At 31.0% G+C, this 13,311-nt stretch overlaps 2 protein-coding genes across 4 annotated transcripts in view; one reads left to right on the forward strand and one right to left on the reverse strand.

Annotated features, from left to right (window-relative positions):
- Window positions 1-3,782, forward strand: part of LOC105213611 (neural/ectodermal development factor IMP-L2) — a 31,631-nt gene extending 27,849 nt beyond the window's left edge. For both annotated transcript variants that reach the window (XM_054230167.1, XM_011186572.3), the window contains exon 4: window positions 148-3,782. In XM_054230167.1, the coding sequence (XP_054086142.1) occupies window positions 148-162 (15 nt within the window). In that variant the 3' untranslated portion in view covers window positions 163-3,782. The remainder of the gene's footprint in view (window positions 1-147) is intronic.
- A 2,899-nt stretch (window positions 3,783-6,681) lies between these two features.
- The window catches only part of LOC105213602 (neurobeachin-like protein 1), a 77,677-nt gene continuing 71,047 nt past the window's right edge, over window positions 6,682-13,311 (reverse strand). For both annotated transcript variants that reach the window (XM_011186550.3, XM_011186541.3), the window contains 2 exons: window positions 12,424-12,601; window positions 6,682-8,922 (listed from right to left, as the gene is read on the reverse strand). In XM_011186550.3, coding sequence (XP_011184852.2) covers window positions 8,757-8,922; window positions 12,424-12,601 — 344 coding nt within the window. In that variant the 3' untranslated portion in view covers window positions 6,682-8,756. The remainder of the gene's footprint in view (window positions 8,923-12,423; window positions 12,602-13,311) is intronic.

Below are 13,311 nucleotides of genomic sequence, written 5' to 3' on the forward strand. Positions count from 1 at the left end.
AAAATAAAAATTTAAAAATTTTTCGATTAAAATATAAATTTAAATTTTTTATTTTTTTATTTTTTTTTTACTTTTTCTAATAATAATTTCCAAGCAAAAAAATTTTCGTATACTAAATCCATTTTCTTTTTGCTCTTATAATTACAGAAAGAAGACAAATAAACCAATTGTGGATATGTAAAAATGTCGTCTCCCCCCACCTAAAATCAAAACACACACACAAACACACATGTAAACACTAAACAAGGCAGTTGTACGTATGTAAATGAATGCACACGATCATAAAAAACGGTTCCTAAAGTGAAATATGATACCATTGTATTGTACGTTTTATTATAAATAGTTAAAATGCCTGCAAAGGTGCTACCCCATATTTGCGTATGCTTATTAAAAAAAAAAACTACAAAATCAAAAAAAATATTAAAATTATAAAAAATCAAAAAAAAAAAATATTATAAAAACATTTCCAAAAAAAAAACAAAAAAAAAATATAATATATTAAAAGTTTCAAAAAAAAGCTAAAAATATTTTTTAAAACTCTTAAAAAAAATATATAAGACACACAGAAAAAAATGTACAAAAAAAAACATACCAAATAATGATAGGCTATTTTATTAAATCATAATGTAAAGCAAGTATACACAAACAAAAAACGCTAATGAAATGTAACCAGCTCAGTTTCTTTAATACTACATGTTTAACTGCACACACACACATATATATTTACAAGCACACGCAACAAGATAGTAAATATATAAATAACAAGCACACGCACTAAAAATACAAATTATATCATCGATTTGTTGTACGAGTTTACACACAAGTCCACAAAAACACACTCACACCCATACATATATACCAACCTATGCAGTTAAAACGTCTTTGTTTTTTTTAATATTATATAATTATGTATTAACAGTTTTTTAAAAAAATATATTAGCTCAAAATTTCACATTCGCAAATTATAAATTTGTTTTTTTTTTTCTTAAACCTAATTGTTAATTTATTATTTTTTCGTATTTTCCTGTCTCGAATGCAAACAAACAACGAATTACGCTCCACTTGCATAACAATTAAACTTCTGTCTTTGAAATGTTTGTGTTTTAGCCCGTAGTTTTGTGTTAGTCATTAGTTTGTTAGCGTTTTTTTTAACAACAATACCAGTCACTTATATGTGTACATATAATTTAGTTTTAGTTTATTTAAATTAAATTTAATTATAGTTTAAAAATTGGCCGTACTTAATTTTCACTTAACTGAAAAGTATTTTAAATTTTGTTAAAACATATTAAGTTCTACAAATTTTTTTTTGGAACTAAAACACACAAACACAATGTATTTACACACACACACACAAACACAAAATATTTATAATTAAATCTTATAAAAATCTCAACTTAGCAACGCCAACACATAAGCATACATACAAACAAACAAACAAACAAGAATCCATTCATATCACTAAGCATTAATTTATTTATTTTACCAAATATCTCATTACAATAGTAATTTAGCCGAATAAAATGAAATAAATACCCAAATCAGTAACAATAACGACAAACACATATGCTCTCTAATTTATATTAATTTAACATTGTAATTCCACACAATTACTTATATAAGTTGTTTTTAGTTATGCCCCATAATTAACTTATTAATTTAATATTATATGATGCCTAATTAAGTTAATTACATTTATATTTAATATATAGTTTTATACCGAACTGATGTTTAGAAAAGACACACAATTTAAATCGCTGAAATAGTAATAGAACATGTATAATTTATGTGTTGAGATTGTGTAAAGAGTATATACAATGAAAACGATGAAAAAAATTCAATAAAATTCAAAAAATAATAATTTTACATGCATTTTATTACATTGGGTTTGTCATGGTAATTACAATTTTATATATTTATTCACGAGCGCCAAACAATAATATACATATCATAACCTCAAACTTGCCGGAAGTATACCTTCTTTATCTGGTCACGCTAGAAAAATATAAACGGAGAAATCACAATAAAATGAATGAATAACCCCAAACAGCTCGAAAGTGTGCCTCTTTATCTGGTCGCCCTGGAAAAATATTTTAGCGTTCGTGACTGGCCACTCGATTTTCTGTTCCCCCGATACGTTGTTCATCAATATCCATCACTTCGACAAATTGCTGAACGTCGTCAGGTCTTAATTTTTAAAAGAAGCACGTCTACTACTAAAGAGATGGCCGATCAATTGTATATAATCGTTCCCCTTATTAAATAGAGAGAAAGAGAGATCGATCCCTAAGGAGTTGCATTTGACGATTGTCTTATGCTGTCGTTTTATTTTTTATATTTTTTAGATATCATGTAAGAAAACTTCAAGTTTTAATAGGTGCACAGAAATAAACAGCAACACATTAATATCGAATAACAGTGAGAGTCTTCGCATATTCGAAAGCTAGCGAAGAGCTTTGTTTAACCAATCAGCTTCGAGTAGATAAATGCACAACTGTGTTGGTATTCACTTTTAAGTGCAGCGGACACGTACTGCATTTGCTGCTTACCTGGTATTTCAGCGTGGGTTTCTTCTTTTTTCTCTTTTCGATGGGTGGATCAAATATAATCAATCTAAGTTGTCCGCTGACAACTCTGGTTTCGTTGCCAAGAATCTCTATTACCACTAGTTATCTAGGTATTATTGGTGCTTAGCAGACGGCGACATGCTTTAGCTGAAACTTAATAGAAATCTTCTCTCTTGCATCGACCTCAGTGCCATCACATCATAAATGGCTCCTTGAAAACTCCAAAAGCTGCCTAAAATATTTTAAAATATTTTCAATGTTCCCGTTGCAGAATTTCAAATGCGAACACGATCAAATACAATAAAAAAGTGAATTCTTGACCAAAAACAATAATGTAGCGATGACCTCCATATTCGTCAGACATGACTCCGTGATTTTTCGAACTTTTCCCAAAGTTTCCAAAAATAAAGAGATCTTTAAAGAATCGTCTTTTTACAAGAATACAAGAATTCGCTGAAAGAGTCAAAGGCTATCCCAAAAATCGGGTTTGAGAAGTGTTTCGAAGATTCTAAGAAGCACTTGTATAATACCGAATGGGGACTATTTTGAAGGAGACAACATTAATGTAGACCAAAGATTAAATAATTTTTTCAAAAATCGATTTCTTTTAATAGCCCTCGTAGTATAACCTTCTGAAGTACCCACCCAATCTGCTAACGAAAAAAGAGAGCCAATTCAATTGATTCATACATAATTTTATAAATTTATTTAATATTTCTCAGCTGTTGCAGTTCTACATATAAATTATTCATTCGATATACATACGTAATCATAATGCAATACAATACAATTACAATACAATACAGTTAAAATTCCATACATTTCAATTATTTGACACTTTCGTACAATTTCTCTTAGCAATGCATCTTAAGAAACCTAATATGGTACGTCGAACACACTGGACAGTGCTTTTTCGCTAAGTTCTATGTGCTATATTTTCTTTATATTTTATTTTAAATGTACTTATGTATGAGTTTCAACAATTACTATAACCAATTATAAGTATGTATGTATATGTAGGCATACAAGCCTTTGTAAAATGACAGAAGAACAAACGTAACTTTTCATATGTCTTCGTAATAATGCCTATGCCTCTGTCGAACTTGTATGCATTTAGAATTTCTTTCAACGATTACACTACATTACATTGGATTACAATTAACATAATGTAATTATCGCTCAATTTTGTTTGCAGCAAATCTGTGAATACCATTAATACAATATGCGTTATACATAAATGTTAGTACATACATACATTCATATATAGGTTCACATTTTCTTTGTTTTTGTTATATGATTAAATTTAAATACAATTATTTGTATGTATGTATGCCACATTACATTGTTGCGTATTCATTACAATAGATTTTTTGTAACCACCTTAACACTTATGTTATTACTGTTAAAATTATTATTTTTTTATTTATTGTTTTTGCATTAGTCTGTCTACAGTTATCTTTCATAAAATAAATTTTTATAAGTTTTTTTGAATAATTTTAGCAAATAGGTACCTCCATTTTAGCAATACTTAAATGAAGAGTTGGAAGCTAATATTTAGACATACGTACACTCAGTAATCATAATATACTCATTTTTACGTAGATATGTAAAATCTGCAATTTAAATTGCTTTATAAGCCGCTTTTTGAGACACCAGTTAAACACGTATAAAGTTTTGAAACAGTTGAAAATACCACTCTTCCTACGTGGAACTAAAACAACATTGAACAAATACAAACATATGATAAATATTTGAGGTCTTACAATCAGTTACGGATATATTATTATACCTTTCATTTCTAAGATTAACAAATCCAATCCTTTTTTTTTCTTTCAAACCCTTCTTTTTTTTGGCACGGATTTCTCGGAAGCCATGATAAAAACCATACAATAATAACTACGAATGTCATAGAAACTTTTCAATGAACTTAAGCTACTTTTTAGAGCTCCAATATATCGGAATCATTAAAGTGATGTCAAATTAATATATCATAAAGTTCAACTTTCATTTACTAAATTAACAAAATTAGTCATTACAACTCAATTAGCTGAATTCAGTTCAAAATTGACTCTTCGTTTCAGTTCTTCAAATTTACTCAATTAAGCTAAACAATTAGTATTTGACAGCTGTCAAATGTGTAGCAAAAAAGTATTTTGAACTTATCCGCATACTCCACTAGAAATTTGGTTACAATTTCGTAAAGAATAAAAATAATAATTATTTAAAACTTAAAGATTTTTCATCTTTTTTCACTAAAAATATACATTATTTTCGTTATTGAATTGACTTTACACGGTTGCAGGAAGTTTTTTACAAAAATTTATTCTAAATTAAATGTTAATTGGGCAATTAATCAATTGATAAATTAATAGTAATTCGGAGTTCAATTACTGAAATGGGATTAATTAATTTCTCAATTAGGAGTGTGTCAGAATTTAGTATTAGAAAATTGTATAAATATGATAACCAATTCCAATCGCAAGTAAGCATATTACACTGCACCAAAGAGAGATACTAAAATTTGATATCACTCTATAGGAATGAATTAAGATTTTTATCACATCAATGATAAAATAAAACATAGAAATAATGGAGACCTTGACAGTTTTCCTTCACTTTAATAGTATCGGACATCTGCAAGGTAACTGTTTTGGTGACATACTAAAATTATAACAGCAACCCCAAAGAAACATCAACTGTTTTATCAACATTTATACGAAAATAATCTCGTTTTCAGGTTGGCAACGAGACCGCAGAAATATTCTAACTAAGGAATATAAAATATAATACTCCATACACTATCTTAACCTTTTACTTGATATAATCTCACAGAGCTAATAGACGCCGCAAATATTGTTGGTCAGTGAAAATATCAAGTGTGGATAAAGCACCTGCATATGCCAAGTGCAACAACACTATCGAAAGAATTTATAAGTATGTATGTATGTTTGTGTGCTCAACTCATTGACGCATGCTCCAATGCTATTCATATGCTCTGTGTTGAATTGGTGGCACACTTTTTTTTTTGAAATTTATTTCTCTATTATTACTATGTGTTCATTGACAAATTCAATGTTGTGAAATTAAAGTTTTATCTGAATGATATTGAGTGCGTCAAACGATGGCATGCAGTGTTTGTGTGAGTATCGCGCCACTTGCACACATTCCAACATACATATATACTACTATGTACACATATTGTCGCCATGGATCTTCATGACATTCCAGTATACATAGATAGTATATGCTTGAGTTGCTGTTGCTATGCGGAGTTTTTTCCCCCGCATTTCACATTTTATTCATCGATGGCTGGCGGTTAGCACGGCAATGATCAGTTGACTGTATATATGCCGGTGTTTCGAGCATAATGTGGGAAGTGGTTCGCTGTGGCGTTCATTCATGTAGTTTTCTCGTAGTAAATAGTACAGTGACAGCTAAAATTGATGATTAAAGTGAGGAATGGCAATCGAAGAGGGAATTGAAGGTTCTTTCTTTGTGATTGCATGAGCTGAGAGAGTTAAATATGATAGAAATGTGTGATTGCGGTAAAACCAACATAAATTCGGGACCGAGACTAATAAAAACTTTATTGTGCCTTTATTGACCTTTCAATATTTTTTTTTAAGATAATTCATAAATATTCTAATACTTTGAAGAAATCGTTAAGAATACTGAGAGAAAATCGTTGTTATTTAAAAAGGATATTTTTCCTTTAAATAATATAAAATATTTTAATGGGCCTAATCATTGAATCCGCAGCGAATTCGATTTCGATACGATAAAGATATTCCATCGAAAATATTCATGCATACATTGATTCCGTCGATAAACTGCTTTACCACAAAGTGAGAACGTAAAACTGTTTTTATCGACCTCTGTCGACAAATTTGATAGTGTCTGTGCTTTTTGCTTTGTTCAAAAAATAAAACTGACCTTTAACTATTGCGAAATTTCTTCAAAAAAATATTTAATTCACCTGAGACTATTTGAGAAAATTCTTTCGCTATTTCGGGGTGTAACTTTATATCGCTTTTTTTTTTTTTTGTAAGTCTGTTTTTGTCTCTAAAATACACATTTAAAATATAATTTAGTCCGTCATCAGTAATTGTTCACATAAAAAACTTCCAAATGGTTTACTTCTTTTAAATTTCCGCAACTCACTCATCAACGGATAGATTTTGAGCAAAATTTTCGATTTTGCGGATTCAATGATTTCGTAATTAGCGACGTCTATTAGCCGCGGAATGTATTCTTTCGAGTCGGGTCGGTTTCAATGATTCCGACGTAAAATTTTTCGATCGAAACGGATAACATTTTAAAATTATAACCAAACATTTTTTATGCGAAACAATTAAAACATATATCTAAGAATAATGCAGGGAAATTGCTTATATTTTTTTAAATCGTGGTAGCTTTAAATACAGAAGAGAATTTTTGAATATATGAATGAATTTCTAATTTTTTCAGCATAAAAATAAAATATATATTTTTTAATTTTTTAAATTTTTATTTCAAGTTTCAACATGCATAAAGATTATACAATATTTCATTTTCGGAAGATTTTATATATTGGGTCGTTCATTAAGTAATTTCATTTAATGGCAATAGCTTTTTTTATTAAATTTTTCGCAGCCAACTTCACACTTAACCGATTTCGAGTAACAGTTTGTTTGAACAGCTGACGTAGTAAAGCCTTTTCGTAAAAAGAATGTTCAAAATTATTGAAATAGTTTTTGTTCGGTGCCCTATCGAAGACGGAAGATCGAAATCAGCATTTTATAGATAGATAGTAGATAATAAGTGTGTATTTAAGCTTTCAAAGGTCCTTAAGGAATGTTGTTTTTAGATATACATACTATTAATCTAGGAATTTAGAAAAAAAGAACTGTCTTTATCCTCGAAATATACAATTGGTATTATTTCTATATAATTTTTAATCATTAACAATGCAAATCTGTCGTTGAAGGAAACAGCTTGCTCAAAATCGATTTAAAACATTTAATTCGACTCTGATATCTTATGTTTGAAAGTAAATAAGCAGTAATTAATTAAAAATTTTGGAAATATTTGTAGAAATTTAGTAGACTTATTTGTTTAAAAAATTATTTTATACAGCTTTTATAAGGATTGAGTGCTCTGATTAGACAGACAACAATTTAGTGATGGGTGATGTGAACTGCTGAGATGAGCAGATATTAAGAAGAATTTTTTGTTTCTTTTTTTTATTTAAAACAAGCGAAAATGGGACTTAATATTTAATTGGACAGTATTTAATGCTAATTCACAAACTTTAATTACATCTAGATTACATGCAGACGAAAATAATGAATTAGTAGTAATAAGATTACAATACAAATGTGTTAAGGACTTTTAATCCATTGCAAATCACTAAGTAATTAATACAATTACATATCAGTACATACATACAAACATAGAAAGAAATATGCTAAGCGACAAACGAACTAGTAAAATGGGTGCTGAGTAAACAAATTGCTGCTAGTGTGCACAACAAATGAACAGTTACTAGTTAACATATAAGTAACTTGTTTTAGTATATGCTCCCAACAACTGTAGCGCGCTTTTAGGCGCTCAACCTGTTTCTGTTTACATTTTTTGCTTCAACTGTTTACAGTTTATTTTTAAAACACAAATTTTTCCACTGTAACTCCTACTAAAGCTTTTTTGCACTATTCTCATTATTGTTTGCTTTGAGTTCTATTTTTAACGATTCCCCGCTGTTGTAAACATCAGCAGTAATCAGCAATTCATTATCAGTGAAGTGGATATTTTGTATTTGATCCTTCAAATTAGCAGCTGAAGTGCATACAATTGTTGTAAAGTGTTTTTTGCTTCTATATATGGATGTGTATAAATATATTTCTCAAGAGAATAGCACTCAAAAGCACTTCTCAGCCACTAGCAACGAATTGCGTGGGCGCTTATTGTGCTGACAAACATACATATGTATATTTCATTTTTACTTTTTAAATTTATTTTTATTATTTTCTTCTCACTTTGAAGTTTTCTACTCGTCTCGGTGCTGCTCCAACGCCTAATTCGCCGCTATACTAATTACAAGCACACATTACAACTACACACCCACTATGAAATTCGTTTGCTCACTTCATTTATTTGCCACATAAAGTTATTTGTTTTTTCGTTTCGGTTGTTAAGTAGTTTGACTTTTATTTAAACGTTGAGTACGGAATGTTTTTTATTGTTACCGGCCGGCACCTGCACGGCAATTACCGCCAAGCGCCCATCGCGTAGCGGTGCCAATATGTGTGTGTTCCCAGGTGTCACCACAACTGTCTGTATCGGAATATGCAGTGGAATGTCAAACACAGGTTTCAAGCTGAAATGAAAAGTGAAAAAATTGAGAAAAATGTGAAAAGCAAATATTTACAATTAAATTTACATATCTCAGAGTAGTGAGTTCACTACCGAAAAATGGAGACAAAAGAAATTGTACTTAAGAAATTTATTGCGACATATTAATTACAATTCATATTACAATATAAGATATGTATCAGTTAGAAAGATTTGAAAAAAAATAAGTAATAAAATAAATATAAATAAAAATAAATATTTAATTAAAAAAATAAATAAAAATAATTACATAAAAATTACATAAAAACAAAATTAAAATGATAAATAAATTACACAAAAATGAAATAAATTAGAAATTAAATATAACAAACATAAAAAAATTTATTTTTAAATAAAAAAAAAATTATTTTTATTTTTTCTAAAATTTGTGTTTTTAAATGTATTTTGTTAAAAAATTCAAAATTTCTTCACCTCTAATTTTCAAAAAAAAAAAAAAAAATTAGGAATTTCGCACGTTCATCTAAAAAAAAGTAAAATTTTTTAAGTAATTTTCATAGATAATGCGTTTATTTGCTGTCAAGATTTGAAGATAAGACTTACGTGACCTGCCAATTGTATGTGTTTTCGCAAAAATTATTTACTATACAATCATTCTACTATTTTATAACTCAATAATCTCAATGGGCAATGTCGGAAAAGGTATCTTAAGTCCTTAAGCTCATGGCTTATCGTACTAATTGCCTTGGTATCTATAACAACTTCATAAAGTTCACCTGCATCAATAAAATAAGCCTATAAATGTTTAGGTGGATGTAATAAATGTTACTACACCAGAGCTAACAAAGCGATAGAAATGATTCATATATACTTATATGATTTTATGACGCTGGTATTGAGTAATCGCAGCTGGGATTGATTTTTAATTTGCTAAATTTTTATACTCTCGCAACAAATGTTGCTAAAGAGAGTATTATAGTTTTGTTCACATAACGTTTGTAACATCCAAAACTAAACGAGTTAGATATAGGGTTATATATACCAAAGTGATCAGGGTGAAGAGTGGAGTTCAAATCCGAAAGTCTGTCTGTCCGTCCGTCCGTCCGTCCGTCTGTGCAAGCTGTAACTTGAGTAAAAATTAAGATATCTTGATGAAACTTGGCACACTTATTTCTTGGCACCATACTAAGGTTGCTTTCGAAAATGAGCAAAATCGGACCACTGCCACTCCCACAAAATGGAGAAAACCGAAAACACATAGAGTGCCATAACTAAGCCATAAATAAAGCTATGGAAATAAAATTTGGTGTGAAGGATCACACTATGAAGGGGCATATTTGGATGTAATTTTTTTGGGGAAGTTGGCGTGACCCCACCCCCAAATAGGTTTTTTGTACATATCTCGCAAACCTATATAGCTATATAAACCAAACTTTCTGCAGTCGTTTTTTTTTCAATACAGTCCCAAAATGAAAGAAATCGGATCATAACCACGCCCACCTCCCATACAAAAGTTAGGTTGAAAATTACTAAAAGTGGGTTAACTCGCGAAGGAAAAACGTCAGAAACACTAAATTTCACATAAGCAATGGCAGATAGAGCTGCATTCAGATTTATTTAACAAAATGGAAAATGGGCGTGGCGTCGCCCACTTATGGGTCAAAAACCATATCTCAGGAACTACTCTACCGATTTCAATGAAACTTGGTTTGTAATAGTTTCCTTACATCCCAATGATATGTTGTGAAAATAGGCCAAATCGGTTCACACCCACGCCTACTTCCTATATACCAGAACTTTGAAGACGATCTGAATCGTTTACTTTACAATATATGACAGCCCCATTCTAAAAATCGCCGAAATCGGACCATAGGTTTTTAAGGCCCCATATATCGAACACGAGGACTTTGGTGCTTCTAACCTAATATTATGGTTTCCAACTTTCAATGGACTTTATACAATATATATGACGAATATGTGGGTCAAATTGTGTATTATATAATATGAATAAAGTTAAATAAATAAATTGCGAGAGTAAAAAATATTCGGTTACACCCGAACATAGCCCTTCCTTACTTGTTATAGCCTAATTTTATGAGGGATAAGTTTAGTTTGCTCTTCTATAGATTGTTGCGTGATTATATAAGCTCACCAATTATTGCATAAAAGTGGTTATATCTATTTTTTTCAGTTCCTGGGGGTTTCTGGAACGTTTTCTATCAAGAACCTATCGAATAATATAAGAAAATTCTACCTTACTATGCTGTTTTTACTGCATATTCGCTAAAGGGGCAAGCACCGGTATTCCGGTTTTGCAGTTTTGGGTTAGATTTAATCCCACTTTGTCCTCTCTTATGTTTTAAAAGGCTAATATGAGGTTGGAGTCATCTGTACATCAATATAGAGACATATTGGAAGAACAGTTGATTTTATCGGAACTATTCTTTGATGACTGCTTAAAGGTTCTAAAGCTAATTTCTTAATAATTGACTGTCACACTGTAGAATTTTCTTGAATATATTACTAGAAACTTACTATCTGACTTATGTGTGTTGAGTTCAGATTTATGTTAAACTATATTTTAAGTGAATGATATTACTGTGGCATTCTTCGGTGGGATATAAATCAGAGTCCATATTGCTTGAGTTAACAAAACTGTCGGTGGAAAAAGTTTCTTACTCCGATCTAGCTATGCTGTAACAGTTAGCATTTGTCATAATATTATTTTTCTTTCGTTCAATAGTCATCATTTGACTCAAGAGGTGACATGCGACGAGAGTACAGTTTCGAACTGTGACCTTTCAGACATAGCGGAGAGAATATCGGTAACACGGCATCGATACACGTTCCTTAGTATCAGGGCTTACGGTCACCTAAGGAAAATCCTACAGCAAGTTGCTATTAGTTCGTCGAGATCTAAGAACTCGGCTCGGCATAATGAACCTCTACTAAGAATTAATGATAGCTAGTCATGTGATTTTAAACATACTCATGAATTTGTTTGATTTACTTATCACTAAATTGTCTAGTAATATAAAATACAAATATATTTGTTTAATTATTGTTACTCGACTTACAACTGAGTATATTCGAGAAACTTTATTAATGACATAATAATACAAAATATATATTCCAGACGCGTTTCATAATTACATCTTTCAATCACCTGACAAGACACACTCAAGGACAAACTGTTGAACGCGCAGCTTGTAAATGAAAAGTTTTTTTTTTATTTGCCTGTCAGCAGTTTGAAATTTACAATTGGACTTTTCCAGCAGTTTGCATTATTAAACAGCCACAAACACACACATGTACATACATACACATTATATAAATTTTTTATATGCACGGCCTATCAACCGAGAGTAATCAAGCAGTTTGCCGGCCGGCCGGCAAACATTTATTAAAGCAAATCTACAAAACTACCCATATCGCTGTCAGATGAGCCTCCCTCCACCCCACAGAACAAACAAATGCCAGCTGGCAACACAGCTTGTTTAACAGCCGCTCACACGCGCTTACTACTTACCCATGCAAACGACTCATGGTGATATCACCGGCATCGTCCGCCACCACCAAGTAGTCGGTTGCGGTATCCAATCCAGTTACACGTCCGGATACGTACTTGGAACCGAGACTAGTGCCGTTGATACTATAGACATGCACCGAATGCGAGGTATCGTCCAGCGCGCTGAATGCAATGTGACCTGGAACAAACCAGAATGAGCGAATTAAATTTTTAATTTATTTACTAAAAAAAAACAGAGCTATAAAAATGTTTAAGTGGAATTGAAGATAAATTAAATAAATGAAATGCTACAAAAAAAAAGGCAGAGAGAAAATGCACAAACCAATTCAAACATTTTGCTTGGCAATTTACAAAGCCATTAAACAAACAAAGACATGCATGCACTCGAATAGGAGGGACCCTGCAGAGAGATGATGCTGACGGTGCAATGAGTTGGTACTCTATCGGGATTCCTTTGAATTAATGGAAATCGAAGTGATGGAACTTAGATAGAAATTATGGTTCAGTTCTCAAACTTGATAGTAGGTTTTGCAGTTTTGGATCTTCAACTTCAACTTCAATTTTTACCCTGCATATTTGAGACGGATCTCTAGTTTAAAACATCTAATAGAACTTGGCACAACTTGGCATTTCCTCAATTTGTCTCTGTCTCTTTCTGTGGCAATTATTTCGAATTAGTGGTGTTTCGTGATGGATCTTATAGAAATGAAGGTTCATTTCACAAAGAACCTCAACCTCTATCCTGCGTATTTGGTACTGAACTCCAGTTTAAAGTATCTAATAGAACCTCGTGATGCTTTCATTGACACAACTTGACATTTCCTCAACTTCAAGAATAAGCATCATCCTGGATATTGCGTGAAAATAAACACACAAGGTGCTCTAGAT

The sequence above is a fragment of the Zeugodacus cucurbitae genome, chromosome 4 (assembly GCF_028554725.1).
Source record: "Zeugodacus cucurbitae isolate PBARC_wt_2022May chromosome 4, idZeuCucr1.2, whole genome shotgun sequence".
NCBI classification, from domain to species: domain Eukaryota; kingdom Metazoa; phylum Arthropoda; class Insecta; order Diptera; family Tephritidae; genus Zeugodacus; species Zeugodacus cucurbitae.